At 43.1% G+C, this 15,751-nt stretch overlaps 1 protein-coding gene across 1 annotated transcript in view; it reads right to left on the reverse strand.

Annotated features, from left to right (window-relative positions):
* Nucleotides 1-15,007, reverse strand: part of LOC133400500 (multivesicular body subunit 12B-like) — a 40,047-nt gene extending 25,040 nt beyond the window's left edge. Inside the window, exons 1-4 of the mRNA XM_061673263.1 lie at nucleotides 14,915-15,007; nucleotides 4,092-4,187; nucleotides 1,555-1,645; nucleotides 461-590 (exon numbers count right to left, since the gene is read on the reverse strand). Of these exons, the coding sequence (XP_061529247.1) occupies nucleotides 461-590; nucleotides 1,555-1,645; nucleotides 4,092-4,187; nucleotides 14,915-15,007 (410 nt within the window). The remainder of the gene's footprint in view (nucleotides 1-460; nucleotides 591-1,554; nucleotides 1,646-4,091; nucleotides 4,188-14,914) is intronic.
* Between the last annotated feature and the right edge of the window lie 744 nt (nucleotides 15,008-15,751).

Below are 15,751 nucleotides of genomic sequence, written 5' to 3' on the forward strand. Positions count from 1 at the left end.
GTGTTAAGGTTCGGTTAGGATTAGTGTTAGGACGAGGGTCAACCCTAAGCCCAGGGTTCGCTTCATTTCATTGTGTCTTCCTTTTGCGATTGGAAAGGCAGCAAGAGGCAGACACACTGTGCGATTACATCCGACGCTGCTAGACATCTGTTGCGATTTTACCTTCTGCACACGAGGCACGCGGAAACATTGGTAGCCACAGTGGCGACGCAAACTAACAAGTGAAAGTACATTGATTTCAAGCTGGCTGTCGCCCAAAAAGGAGACAGAGCTTCATAAATATATGAACTCTGCAGGACATTTCAGCAATTGTATAACAAAACTAACAATGTGAATCTTTTCAGCCCTTGTGGAAAAGTGACCGTTCATTTTCACGCTGCATTCAGGACATGCGATGACATGCGATGATGCTTTTCAGCTACATGTTAACTCCTATTACTTGCGGTAGTCAGCAACGTACCCCATGCAGGTGTAGTGAAGAAGATGAAACTTGGATCCGGCAACGATCTGGATGTCAAATACGGCCGTCTGCGCAGCTGCACGTGGGCTGATTTTCACACAAAGCCGCCTCTTCCTCATGGCGGGCTCCTCTGATCGAGCAGACATGAACGTGTCAGGCGGCAAATGGCACCGTGTATCCTGTTTTTTTTTTTTTTCAAGCCAAAAACAACCCGAGATGTGTTCACTTGTACTAAATAGCTGTCTTGCTTTTGGCTAATAGTCGTTGAGAGGCAATGGCTTGATAATACCTCATTAAGAATTGCACATTGCTCGCCCTGTACATCAGTAAAGTATCAGTTTGCGTGTAAAAGCAAAACACGACATAACAAAAAGCTACAAATCCACACGTGCTGTCATCATTTGCACGAGTTCAGATGAAAGAAGCAACGGAATCCTCCTTCAACATTAGCGCATGACAGGGAATTAAACCGGTTCCGGAATAGAAACTCATACATGATGCCGCACGTACAGTACATTAAACATAGAGCCGCATAAAGTAATTACATATTAAATTACACAATAGACAAACAGAACATAATGTCTTTTCTTCTTTCTCACAAAAAAAAATGCAATCCTTTTGTATATTGCTTCCGTGCTTTTCTCATTTATTTCCCCAGCAACATTGTGAGTGCAGCATAAATGGAATGGTAATAAAAATAATAAATACGCTGTCCTTGCTCCGCACACCAAAATATTATTATATTTCCAAGGCATGGATAGTGAAGGGGAAATACATAGCACTCAAAAAGCACTAAAGCATTGGGGAATGCATTTCATTAATATTAGATAACCCCGATCCACTCTGCCTCTTCCCAAATAAATACATAAATAAATAAGGCCCTCATAAAGAAAAGCACAGCTCCAGCTTAGATAAACAATGACTCATGATTCTCTTCTTTTATACCTCTGGGGCAAAATGTTTCTTTTATTCCCGCAGTCGACCATAAACTAAGCTAACCTGAACCCGTAAAACATTCCCAAGCTTAAGCAAAGCTGCTGGTCAGAGAGCGCGAAGGTGAGCCAGGCTGTGGTCGCCGTTGTCTCTTTTCTTACTTGTGTCCATTGTTTCGTGCACTGCAACAAAGCCCTCTGGCAATGCTTCCTTAATGTCAGTCAACTTCACATCCACGACAACATCAGGGCCCTAACAGACAGAATCAGAGGCCGTTGATGCAAAGAAATATTATTTTGGAGCGAAAATGGCACATAGAGTCAATTGTTAAGTCTCTTAACACGGGTGGACAAAGTAGCTGAAATATTTACCAGACATGTCAAAATCAATTGCTACAATTCAATTAGTGTACTTTTTCATGGTTCTGATTCGATTCAAGAATGATATTTGGCCCATTGACAATGATACGATTCAATTTGAGGATAATAAATCCACGCAGTATGCTTTTCTTTCTTATTTTTGTTGTTGTTGCAACAAACGGAACCCAATCTCCATCTGAGGCTCGATGGAGTATCAAAGGTTACGTTCACGCTGCAGGGCACGGTGCTCAATTTGGACTTGTAGTTCAACCCTATCTTTTCATTTCGTCGCTCACGTGACAAAAACAAAAGCAACTTCTATTGTGAACGGGAATGCGTCCGTGAAGTGATACGAATGTGCATGCGCATGACACAGAAGTAAATATAACCCTCGGTCCTGATGCATTGTGGCCATTTCAAGGCTTTGAAATGTGCAACCGGAGTCAACTTTTTCTTATATTTATCAGTTGTAAAGCATCTTCTTTTCGCCACTGGTTGTTTTCTGCTCCTTCGCCCGCCGTTGCTTTCGTCTACGCGTCTGTTTTGTCCAACAATTGTGACGTTTGTCTCCTTTTCATAACGTATAAGTCGGATGAGCGCGACCTGAGGGTCCAGATTTCACTTGCGTCGGATACATATCCAAATTATATTCGTATATGAAAGAGGCCTGTGTCGGATATGAAAAAAATAGAATGGTACTGTTCACATTGACATGAAAAAAAATCAGATACATGTCACACTGGGCAAAATACAAATTCATGCCTCGATTAATAGTTTTTTAATTGTCTTTCCATCCTTGGTAATTACACTTTTCTAAAAAAAAAAAATAATCTATTTTGGTCATTAGCTGGAGAATATAATCGAGATGAGGAAGTGTTATCTCGGAAAAGATGCTGTTTTAAAAAGATTCAGGGACTGCGTCATCTGACGTTTTCAAACATGACTCTTCCATGACTCCTTTACATTTTCATTTTTGGCCATAATAAATTGCAATAATACACAGCCGGAGAAGAAAGTGCGCTGAACCAGGCGTGACTTGATGCGCGGATTCTTCTACTGCAGTTGCCTGACAGTCATTGCCATTAGAGAGATTTTTTATTCATAGTTTTTACATGGACTTAAGGAGGAATATGGATGAATGTTATTACTATGCATGGGAGCTTTTTTCATATTTGCCTCTTTTACTGGGGATTCCCCCCCCCCCCCATCAGAACGTGACAAAGGGGGTTCATCTAGTTCAGGCGGAGTATGATAAATCACAAACTATTTACTTCCCACCCATATAATTCAAGGGATAATTTTACAGAATCTGTTTTTGTCGTAGACAATTACACTGCGAGTTCCTTTGACTGGCAGACAAAATAGCCTTTCTTGATAGCTCTGTCGTGTTTTATTTGTGTCAAAGTCTTTAAAACAATGCAGACACACATTTTAAGAGAATAAACAGGAACAGGGGCCGGGCTATTTGTATGCTATCCACTAGCCGGCAGTCCAGATTGAACTTGGGCATGAGGCAGCTGCTGCCGCGTTGTCTGGACGTTAGAGGACATTTTGTAAATGTAATCTTGTAATCTTGTCAAAACAGGAAGTGTGCAGATTTTGTTGAAAGTGCTTCATACTTTGCATGTTCAGCGGACACTTCTTTAGGTAAACCTGTACCATAGAATCCAATCCCAGTCACCTTCTCAAAGTTACCAAATATATATCTTTTTTTTTTTGGACTGCTAACATCAAAAACATAAATACGAACCTGTGTCAGCTCGGTCATAAAAGATGGGTTTCTAATCATTATGACCCAACTGTAGAACACCAACTGACATAACAGAATTGAATAAAATGAAATACAGAATTAGACAATTGTTAGCATTTTAATGACACAAAAGCTGCTGGTGAAATTAAACAGCCTAAAATCAACCGTAAATAATGTGGTGTCATTTGCTTGAATAAAAGGAAGATTTTCATGTTCCGTCATCATAATCATCATTTTCGTTGCAGATACACTTGGATTAAATAATGATAACGTGTTAGAATACAGCTCATTGATGTGTCATCAATAAACAAATAACCTCAGGCGGACCAATGGCAAGAAAAATATTTCAATGAGGGTCTACACACTTTGAATATGCATGGTAATCCATTATCTGTAAAAAAAAACAAAAACAAAAAAAAAAACCATCAAAACTGCACTGCCAGCGCTGCCCTTTTAAAAATAGGATTAATCAGAGTGCGAAGCATGCTAAAACATTCTGGCTGAAAGCAACAGGCAGACGGACAAAAATGTGCCACAGATTTATTGCAGAATGCTCAAAGAAAGTGATACTTTACATTCCATCACTTACAGGTTTTCTGCTGAAACAGAGGTAGCGAGTGACCTTGGATTTGAATAAGCCGTCCTTCCACAGGTCAGCGTCAGAGCCATCTGTTGTTTGTGCTACCTACATCAGAAAAAAGAAAAAAAAAACAAGGAGGGAGGAAAGAAAATTCAGGAGGTGGGATAAAGTTAATGTATGTATGCCATGAGCGTGTTGCCATTGTCTCTTCCTTGCATACTCGCCTTAATTAATGCTTGCCTACACTCGGGCTCCATCTCATTAGAGCTCTGCTTGCGTAAAGGAGTCTTAGCTTCCAAAAAGCTGGCTAAAAATATCATCCCTTGGGAGAAGGCTGATTAAAGATGCCCTGACAACAATCCGCTCTAATAAGGAAACCATACGTCTGTGTGCTTCCGCGGCTAAATAATATATACTTTCAAAATATGGAGTATCCCCGTAGCAAAGTACAGGTAAGACAAGAATACTGCACCTTGAAGTTCGACTGCTGTGCACGCTTCGTGGAGCCAGCCTAGTATTTAATGAGACAAATATTCAAACAGTAAACTGCTGAGTATAGAATGCAATTTAACGAGTGTGCAGAAATGAGGCTACACCCCAATAAAGGAGCATCTCGTCCTTGTATAATAAGCTCATTCATAGTTATAAAAGATTGACGCATGCAGTAAGAATAATAGATTGCATCATATTGACAGCATTCGGGTGCCACGAGTCGAGCTCAAGGTCCTAAACAACATTGCGGCGTGTTGTGCGGAATAAAATATAACCTGCAGACTCCTCAATCGCTGAAGCAAATATGCTCGGTTGCGGCGTCATGTCCCATTGGCTCCAATGTGAGAATCACCTAAATAACTGCCAGGGTTATTTTCTAAAGGGATCCTTTACAAAGAAGAGTCAATCTAATGAGGTTCATTCAAATGAAGAAGTCATAGATCTCCGCACCCACCCGCACGCGTTACCCCCCCTTGACAATAATGATGAATGACCCCGGTGACTGGATGGGGGCGAAACATGGCACAGGGAGATTCATGCAAAACCACAACAGACAAGATGGAATGGGGGCGGGGGGGTCGACTTGATGCAGGGAGCAGAGATTGTGAGGTGAAAAAGACGGAGTGAGCGTTAGATGAGAGGCGAGCGCTTCTCTGGCTGGGAGTCACCAACAGCACTTCACCTAAAAGTCCCACAAGGAGCCGATACATCACAGGGCCCCGGTCTTCTTCGCGAGACAAGCCGTCTCGGCCGCTTTTTCCGGGTCAGTAGTCACAGCGTTCTGTCAGCATAAGCAAAGGTCCACTTGTGTGAAACCCAAAGTCAAGTTGAAGAGTAATGAGGGCACGGTCCTCTTAGGAGGAACCGCAGGCATCATCCTGCCACAGGCGGGGGCGGCTCCACGACGACGCAGCTTGAATGTCAAAGGCCGACTGCTTCGCCGTGGCAGAAGCAATCTGTAGTGGTTCTTCCGGCTGCTCTTCGTACTTCCTACAAAGGGCTCCTTCAACGGATGTGCGAGCGCCAACAGATGTCACAGCTCTGCATGCCGCTGATTTAAAAAAAAAAAATTCAACTGCTACATCCCAAAAATCTCAGCAACACGGATGAGACATGGAAACAGGTGCTGAATTTTCGATAGAAAGTGCTCAGGAGACCGACGAAGAGGAGCACAGCTGTACAGAAAACGGCTCTCTGGAGACGTAGAGGACAAACAGACGGAATGGGAAAACGATTGATTGCTTCAGTAGAGAGCAGAAGACTCAAAAGTGTCCCTGGCAAATTGCACATTGTACAATACTGTATGTGTCTGAATTCTGATGTGAAAATGGATGCGTACATGTGGTGCTTAGCACGTCCAACGCAAGTATTAGACCCGCCATTCCCAAACGCTGTGCCCTGGCACATTAGTGTGCAATTTCACTGAATTCCATCCATCCATTTTCCGAGCCGCTTCTCCTCGCAAGGGTGGCGGGAGTGCTGGAGCCTATGCCAGCTATCCTCGGGCAGGACCAGCCGATCGGGTACACCCTGAACTGGTTGCCAGCCACTCGCAGGCCACATAAAAACAAACAACCATTCGCACTCACATTCACACCTACGGGCAATTTAGATTCTTCAATCAACCTACCGTGCATGTTTTTGGGATGTGGCAGGAGCCGCTCGTGCCTTGTCCAGGTGTGCCTCGTTGTCTCGTCAATGTGTTTGTATTTAGCTCCCTGGCTTTGTGCGGTTTGTGTCGGCTCATTGTCGCTGCAAGTCACGTGTCTAGTTTTGTTTCATATTGTGTTGAGTGTTTTATTTCTTTGTTACTTTGAATCTTGGCGTTTTTGACTTTGTTATTTTAGTATTTTGAGTTTTCCACATGGCTTTGTTGTCTTTTTTGTTTTTAATAAATCATTTGCCTCCCTGCTTGCCTTTGCTGGGGTCCTCCACCTTTACCACTGACATCATTGGGAACACTGCAGTAGACCACCCACTACTTTTATGCCGGAGATGCCCGAAATGAACAGCATTGATAACTACCACAATCTTTTTTTTAATGTTTTTATAATAGTTAATACACCAGAGACGCACAAATAAATTGGTTGGGGATATTTTTTTGGTCTCTTATTACCTGCTCTGTGAAGCATTTTTTGTTGCTTCTGCAAGTATGAAACATGTTAGGAAAATAAAATATCGATTGAATGATCGGTCTGTAAAGGTTGCCGTCATGCTCAGTGTGGTTGTCCGTTCCGTGGCAGCACGCGTTCGATTCATCGTCGGTTACTCGCCGACCATCACCACAGAGCGAGCTGCATTTGGAAAATGTTTAGAACAGAACCTGAGACCTTAACATGCCCCAGAAAAGCTACAGTGTAACTTGTGTATTTAAATTCCCGTAAATTGGAATTCCCCCCCCCCAAAAAAAAATTGCACAACACTCTGGACTTCAAACCGCCAAAGAAAAACCAAACAAGTCTTGGAAATGAAAAAAGTTGAAACACGAAAGATGATTACCATTATTGAGTTCTTCCAGAAGAAGTTTGAGAAAGAAATTGTCGCACCTTTTCCCAAACTACAATTAAAGGTGAAATATTTGTCGTTTTTTTTAGGGGGGGTAGTAAAAATGCTGAACCTGACTGGAATACCTTTTTCAGTCCAATTACAATAAATAGATGTCAGCCAACATTTCATATTAGTGATAATACTGTACTTGAATTAAGAAGGAGGACAACACATTTTGCAGAAGATTTACCGAGTGGTAACAGTATACTGTTGTCAAGCTCTGGAGAAGAGATGAAATAGGATCTTCTGAATACCAAAAAAATTGCGTTTAAGTCATATTCTTCCTTAAAAACTGACTAGCAGTTTGGGATTATTCTCCCTGAAGTCCCAGCAAATGCAAAAGCAATGTTATGCCTCTTGAACGAAATGCAAATTTTTGTAATGAGTTTATGAGACTAACAAGTCAAATGCTTGTGAATTTGAAAGGCACCCCGATCCCCTTTTTCAACCGTTGCACAGATTCAAAGTACGCCTGAGCGTGTGCGTTTGATGTTGGGTGGCTGCTCGTGCTTGAGCAAAGCTGCAGATCCCGGTGGAACCGCGTTTGATCTGGGCTCGCGCTCTCTCGTGTTGGAACGTTCTGCTCAAGTTCAGAGATGAGAACACACGGCACGGCACAGCATCACAGAGCAAAAGACTTAATCAGCCCTTTGATTTGCTCTATAAAGAAAACGGTAACAGTGGTAAGCAGTAAAAGGAGTGTCGCGCCGAAGGCCAAAAAATCAATACAATGTAATATTGTCAGCACATTCATTCCTGATTTGTTTGCATTCCAAATTTTAAGATGGAAAAAAAAAAAAAAAAACGTCTTCAAATGATGTTCCTGAAGATGCGAATATTCTCTCGCACACCATTAAAGTGATTTCTCATGCGAGCCTCATTGCAAATGAATCCATTTTAATGAGTTATGAATAAAACATAAATGATATCTCCAAATAAAGCGCCATTCATTTCTTTTGGAGACCTCAAGGGTTTAGTATGATGACACTTGTCATATCCAAATACTGACACAAACCTCCAAGGTCGAACACAATGGAGCAGAGGTGCGACCAAGTCTTTGCTTTGCGAGTCACAGTCAAGTCCCGAGTCAAGTCGCAAGTCCTACACTTTTGACTTTCGAGTCCTTTCAAGTCATTTTGCAAAAACAACATTAAAAAAGATATAGTTTCATAAATATAATATTGATAGTTAATTCATTTGTATATATTATATACCGCATTTATATATTTAATATATAATAAAATCTATATTTATTTATCAAAACTAATTTGATAAACAACTGCATTGAACCTTTTTACGAAAACTAATCAAAATCTTTGCACGTTCAAAGCCAATTGTCAAAGGGGGGGGGCTTAATTTATTGCCCTTTCAAAAGCGATTGATAATACGTTTTGATATCCTATGACTTACTTTTTCTCACTTCATTTCTGAAGTGACATTAAACTGAACTGTCACAGTAGATGTCAATTTGCATCCAGTAGTGCTGCAATTAGTAATTGGGTATTCTACTGACAGTTCTTTTGGAATAATCAAGTACAAGGATAAAAAATTGTTTTGCTTGGTTAAAGAGCAGTTATGAATACACAATAGAAAATGAGACATTTCAATTAATAATCAATGACCAATTGATTTCCTCTTTTAGATAATCAACAGGGTTATGATCAGGGTTAGGCTAACCCAAACACTACTTTTCAGGAAACTGCATTTTCTTGTATACAAACGTTGCTAGTGAGGCAATTTCAAACACAAATACAAATACAGTTCAGTTTAAACTTGGGAGAGAGAGGGGCGGAGCTGTCAACTGATCACCACCTGGTGGTGAGTTGGCTCCGATGGTGGGGGAAGATGCCGGTCCGACGTGGCAGGCCCAAACGTATTGTGAGGGTCTGCTGGGAACGTCTGGCAGAATCCCCTGTCAGAAGGAGTTTCAACTCCCACCTCCGACAGAACTTTGCTCATGTTCCGGGGGAGGCTGGGGACATCGAGTCCGAGTGGACCATGTTCCACGCCTCCATTGCTGAGGCGGCCGACCGGAGCTGTGGCCGTAAGGTGGTCGGTGCCTGTCGTGGCGGCAATCCCCGAACCCGTTGGTGGACACCAACGGTGAGGGATGCCGTCAAGCTGAAGAAGGAGTCCTATTGTGCCTTTTTGGCCTGTGGGACTCCTGAGGCAGCTGATGGGTACCGGGTGACCAAGCGGAATGCAGCTCTGGTGGTCGCTGAAGCAAAAACTCGGGTATGGGAGGAGTTCGGCGAGGCCATGGAGAAAGACTTGCGGACGGCTTCGAGGACATTTTGGTCCACCATCCGGCGTCTCAGGAGAGGAAAGCAGTGCACCACCAACACTGTGTATAGTGGGGATGGGGCGCTGCTGACCTCGACTCGGGACGTTGTGAGTCGGTGGGGAGAATACTTCGAAGACCTCTTCAATTCCACCGACACGCCTTCCCATGAGGAAGCAGAGTGTGGGTTCTCTGAGGCGGGCTCTCCTATCTCTGGGTTTGAGGTCACCGAGGTAGTTAAAAAGCTCAGGGCCCCGGGGGTGGATGAGATTCGCCCGGAGTTTCTAAAGGCTCTGGATGTTGTGGGGCTGTCCTGGTTGACACGCCTCTGCAACATCGCGTGGACATCGGGCACAGTGCCTCTAGATTGGCAGACTGGGGTGGTGGTCCCCCTTTTTAAGAAGGGGGACCGGAGGGTGTGTTCCAACTACAGTGCTCACACTGCTCAGCCTCCCTGGTAAGGTCTATTCAGGGCTGCTGGAGAGGAGGGTCCGTCGGGAAGTCGAATCTCAGATTCAGGAGGAGCAGTGTGGTTTTCGTCCTGGCCGTGGAACAGTGGACCAGCTCTACACCCTCGAGGGTGCATGGGAGTTCGCCCAACCGGTCTACATGTGTTTTGTGGACTTGGAGAAGGCGTTCGACCGTGTCCCTCGGGGAGTCCTGTGGAGGGTGCTTCAGGAGTATGGGGTACCGAACCCCCTGATACGGGCTGTTCGGCCCCTGTACGACCGGAGTCAGAGTTTGGTCCGCATATCCGGCAGTAAGTCGGACTCGTTCCCGGTGAAGGTTGGACTCCGCCAAGGCTGCCCTTTGTCGCCGATTCTGTTCATAACCTTTATGGACAGAATTTCTAGGCGCAGCCAAGGCGAAGAGGGGGTCTGGTTTGGTGGCCTCAGTATTGCATCTCTGCTTTTTGCTGATGATGTGGTTCTGTTGGCTTCATCAAGCCGTGAGCTCCAACTCTCACTGGAGCAGTTCGCAGCCGAATGTGAAGCGGCTGGGATGAGAATCAGCACCTCCAAATCTGAGACCATGGTCCTCAGTCGGAAAAGGATGGCATGCCCTCTCCGGGTCGGGGATGAGATCCTGCCCCAAGTGGAGGAGTTCCAGTATCTTGGGGTCTTGTTCACGAGTGAGGGAAGAATGGAACGGGAGATCGACAGACGGATCGGTGCAGCGTCTGCAGTGATGCGGACTTTGTATCGGTCCGTTGTGGTAAAGAAGGAGCTAAGCCGAAAAGCGAAGCTCTCAATTTACCGTTCGATCTTCGTTCCTACCATCACCTATGGTCATGAGCTGTGGGTCGTGACCGAAAGAACGAGATCCCGGATACAAGCGGCCGAAATGAGTTTCCTCCGTAGGGTGTCCGGGCTCTCCCTTAGAGATAGGGTGAGAAGCTCGGTCATCCGGGAGGATCTCAGAGTAGAGCCGCTGCTCCTCCGCATTGAGAGGAGCCAGATGAGGTGGCTGGGGCATCTGATTCGGATGCCTCCCGGACGCCTCCCTGGTGAAGTGTTCCGGGCACGTCCCACCGGGAGGAGACGACCCAGGACACGCTGGAGGGACTACGTCCTTCGGCTGGCCTGGGAACGCCTCGGGATCCCTCCGGAAGAGCTGGATGAAGTGGCTAGGGAGAGGGAAGTCTGGGCGTCCCTGCTAAAGCTACTGCCCCCGCGACCCGACCCGGATAAGCGGTAGAAAATGGATGGATGGATGGATTAAACTTGGCATTTCTCCTTTCAAAACCATAGGGCATTAATAAAAAAAAAAAAAGAGGAACACAAGTTTGTCATTTTTTTTTATAGAGGAACAATCTTATCCAACTGTGGTATCACAACACTAGGGGGCACTATGTAGAAAATAAAAAGTCAAAAAGAGGTGAGGAAAAGGACATGAAGAAGAATGTTGTTTCATGTCGAATAGATGCTAGCTGTTTGCTTATCGACTGGTAAATAAATTGAATAAAAAAGAAATACAGTACAAGATTGATTCTTGAAAACACTATACTGATTAAACCGGAATGTACTGAACAGGAAGCCCAGACAGCGAACGGCCAGCCCGCCGTGTAACTATTTGCGTGATCGCTCACTAAGCTAGCTGTTAATGCTAACGAAAACAAGCATACGTGATGTCAAGCCCTGCGATTCCCACAAGTCAATGTTTTTATTTTTTATTCTTTGCAATAGTTAACATCCTTAATGTTACGTTAAATGGCGTTGTCATTTTTGTGTATGCTAACAGTGGTTCTTGGAATGTATATGTTCCTTGTGTGTTTTGGACATACTTGGCAAATAAAGATGATTCTGATTCTGATTCTGATTCTGATTTAGCTGTCATATTTATTGTTGATTTATGTTGTACTGTCAATGGGTTCAAGTTCAATTGAAGTCAAGAGTCATTGCTGTTCAAGTCCAAGTCGAGTTGCAAGCGTTTTAACATTTTGTCAAGTCAAGTTTAAGTCATCAAATTCATGACTCGAGTCATGTGACTCGAGTCCACACCTCTGCAATTGAGACCGATTGAGTTCCAATTGTACACGTCTTCAACTGACTGGTTAGAGCGTCTGCCTCCCAGTTCTGAGGACCGGGGTTCAAATCCCAGCCCCGCAGGTTCTCCCCGGGCCTGCGTGGGTTTTCTCCGGGCACTCCGGTTTCAATCCCCCGGGCAACAATGTCGCTTCAGACATTTCAAATGATATCAAGAATCCTCAGATTTGACAAACGGGAGACCAGAGCGAGATCTGACAAACCTGCGCCCATCAGGGATCTTTGGGAGAGATGGGCGCAGCTCCTTATGCTGATGTTCAACCCACGGCCAGAGGTCACAGTGGATGAAAGTCTTGTCCCTTTCCGAGGAAAATGCCCCTTCTGCCAATAAATACCCAGTAAGCCAGGGAGATATGGCATAAAAATCTGGGCAGCCTATGATGCAAAAAAAAAAAAAACAGCCATGCCTGGAATCTACAGATTTACACAGGCAAAGCTGCGAGTGGCATTCCTGAGAAAAATCAAGGAAAACGTGTGGTCCTCGATATGACCACTGGACTGCAGGGTCACAATACTTTTTTTTTTACCAGCTATGACCTCGGGCAATAACTTCTCAAAAGGAAACTTACCATGGTGGGAACAGTGAAGAAAAATAAACCTGAGTTGCCTGCTGAAATCTTGCAGGTGAAGGGCAGGGCTCCACTTTCCTCAACGTTTACACGTACACAAGTATGTTCTTGCACACAAAAGCTTTTACTCTGATTTACCTTTGTATTAGTTTTGGATAATCGTAGTTGATTTCTGTTTGTTTGATTTGCTTGATTGTGTCATGACCTGTTCTGCTTTTCCTTTACTTTCAGTTGATATTCAAATTCTATTGCTGACAAAAAAAAAAACATTTTGCCTTTGCTTGATTTAAATACATATGGGTCGAAATCAACCTGTAACACCATGGATGTTACTTTAGTTATTAATATTAAAATGAAAAAATAAATAAAACATTTATTTAAGAGATGTGTTACATACCCCTCAGTAATAGTCAGATAAAACAACAACCTTTTATTTATTAATATGATTCTCTTGGGGTTCATGTTACCATTGTTTAAAAAATTGAAATCGAGGGGTATACTGACAAAAAAAAAGGCCCAGAGGCCAACACCAAAAGTATTAAAACCAACATTTTCATGGATAAGGAAGCCTAACAAGGTAACCAAGAGATGAGAAACAAATTGGATGATAGCTTATTGTTTTTAGCGTATTCTATAGCTGATTTAATACATGGGTCAAAACCGACCCCTCAACACAAGAGATGATGACAGAAAGCTAACACAAGAGGAAGGTTAAACACGAATTGTGTTATTCGTTTCTAAACATGATTTATTTTCCGCACAGGTGTGACTTACAGATATAACGTCATCTTTTTAGATTTTTTTAGGGTTTTGATATTTTTGATATATTCATTTGCACAGTTGCCATTATATCAGTATCACCACACTAGTGGTACACCTTCATTGCTCAATGACTCTCCACACTCATGTTTTTTATGTGCTAAATGTATATTTTGACATAGTGACTGTTTGTAGTTATACTGGAGTGGCTCCAGCGACTGGAGACAAATTTCTTGTGTGTCTTGGAACATAACTGGCCAATTAAGATGATTCTGAATCTGATTGAAACAAACAATAAGTACAAATTCACTAATGGTAATCAGGCATTGCTTCATTTTTGTGGTCCAACGGAATCATTTTAAAAAACAAGCTCATGGACAAAAATAATAGGTAATATTCCCTTTAACTTACTTTGTTGCACAACCATTGGCAGTAAAAACTGCAATCAAACAATTTCTTCAACATTTAATGATGAGCAGCAGCTCGCCAGCTGGCACCTGGCGACTATCGGCCACAGCGCTAACAATGAACATAACTGCCGAAGTTTTACTCACTGCTCATTTTTCATCTTTGTCAAACAGCACAAACGGATGGTGCTCAATGAGCACACAGAAGATTCCAATCAAATCTGACCATTACCTTATGAGACTGCTCTGGCAAACAGATCAGTCAGGAAGAGGAATAAAGGAAACAGGAAGTAGAACATTTAGCTTAAGCCAAAATGAAACCACCACCAGCCCAAAAACATACAGTAAGTCACCACGACGCTCTCACAAAAGACAAAACTAATCATTTTAGGTGACTTACAACATTATAGATGGATCTTATATCGTGTACAAATAATAGCAATTATGTGCCGGTAAAAACGGTGATATACTACGAGGGACTAAAGTGTTGGGAGGCAACTCGATTTTTATTCTTCATTAATTGCTTCCAGCCTTGTAAGTTTAAAGAAAAGCACTTAGGTTTGTGCTCCTCAGTTCATAAAGTAAGAAAAGTAAGAAGAAGTAAGAAAAGAAATCGATCGCCGAGATCATTTTGGGGAAGCAAGTGATTGCATAAAAGCCGTGTTCCGTTGGATTGAAATGGTCCTGAATGCGTCTGACAGCACAGCCGTACAAGCGCTCTGGGAGAGGCCAGCGCCAATTGTCGCAGTGCGTTGAAATGACCCAGATGCCAGTTAAAAGGAGTTTTGTCGTAGGTGATACGGCATAACTCCTTCTTGTGATTAGATCATTCGGAAGCTGCTTCCCTGAATAAATGATATGTTGCAGTCATTTTTGTCTCTGGAATTCCAAGAAAGTATACACAGGCAGAACATTTCGCCCCACGTCTTAGAATGCGCAAGATGAACTGAACGACAATATTGCCCGTTTGGAACAGGAAATGTTAGTAGATCAGCTTCCACATCTGTTTGCACGAGCAATCAAATTTGCACCCGTTTTTGCATTGCGAACCTTCAAAAAAATCACCCCTTATCAGAATCAGAATCATCTTTATTTGCCAAGTATGTCCAAAACACACAAGGAATTTGTCTCCGGTAGTTGGTATATGTCTCAACCTCCATCAGTCCATTTTCCCTACAGACAAATACGTGCTTATGGATTATACCACCTGAGATAGAAAACAATGACTTACAACATAGTAGTCATCTGGAGCCTCGCTGTGTGAAGAAAGGACCCCGACTGCAGAGAGCGGCTCTGTCGACATCTTCTCGCTCACCGCAGACATGTTCTGACAAAAATGGCAAAATGAAACACTGGCAATGTTTTCTCTCCAAATATGTAAGTGGAATTTGATAAAAGATCTGCTTGATATATGTACAATATGGTACCAAAAAAGAAAACTTGAGCACAAAACGACAGCCCGTTGCACCAATGGAGGTTTGCGTCATTAAGCTTCATTACACAGTGAATGGACAACGCTCTTCCTGGCTGAAAGGTCCACAATGCCGCGGTATTGACTTCTCATTGAGGCTTATTGGGATGTAAACGAAAAAGCGTCCTTCTAACTGAGGATCAAATGACAACTCAGACCAAAAGAGCATTTGGAGACCACCCAATTACTTCAACAAGTCACAAATTAGACAGTGCAATCACATATTTTCAAGGAAGTCCCCATCAATTGCTATCTGTCCCTGTCTCAGGGAATTTTGGCCTAATGGGGATGCAAGCCTTTTACAGGCTAAGTGGCTTTGCAAAGGTTTCTGATGCAACTTTATTCAATTAGCTTTAAAGCATTGTTGTACTAACTGACAAACTTAGTGCATTCAATCTTGATGTTTACAGAATCTATCCCAATTACGTTGATCAAATTAAATGATTCACTCCAGAAACAGCTGTCACCTAACAAATGTTAGATTGCTGCAGTTATTTAAATGAAACGGGATGGCGAACTGACTAATTGAAAGGCAGATCTCTCTATAACTTGAAGTTGAGACTGAGACTGAAAACCTTGACCCTTTCGTAGATGTTT

Source organism: Phycodurus eques, chromosome 3, assembly GCF_024500275.1.
Source record: "Phycodurus eques isolate BA_2022a chromosome 3, UOR_Pequ_1.1, whole genome shotgun sequence".
In the NCBI taxonomy this organism is placed as follows: Eukaryota; Metazoa; Chordata; class Actinopteri; order Syngnathiformes; family Syngnathidae; genus Phycodurus; species Phycodurus eques.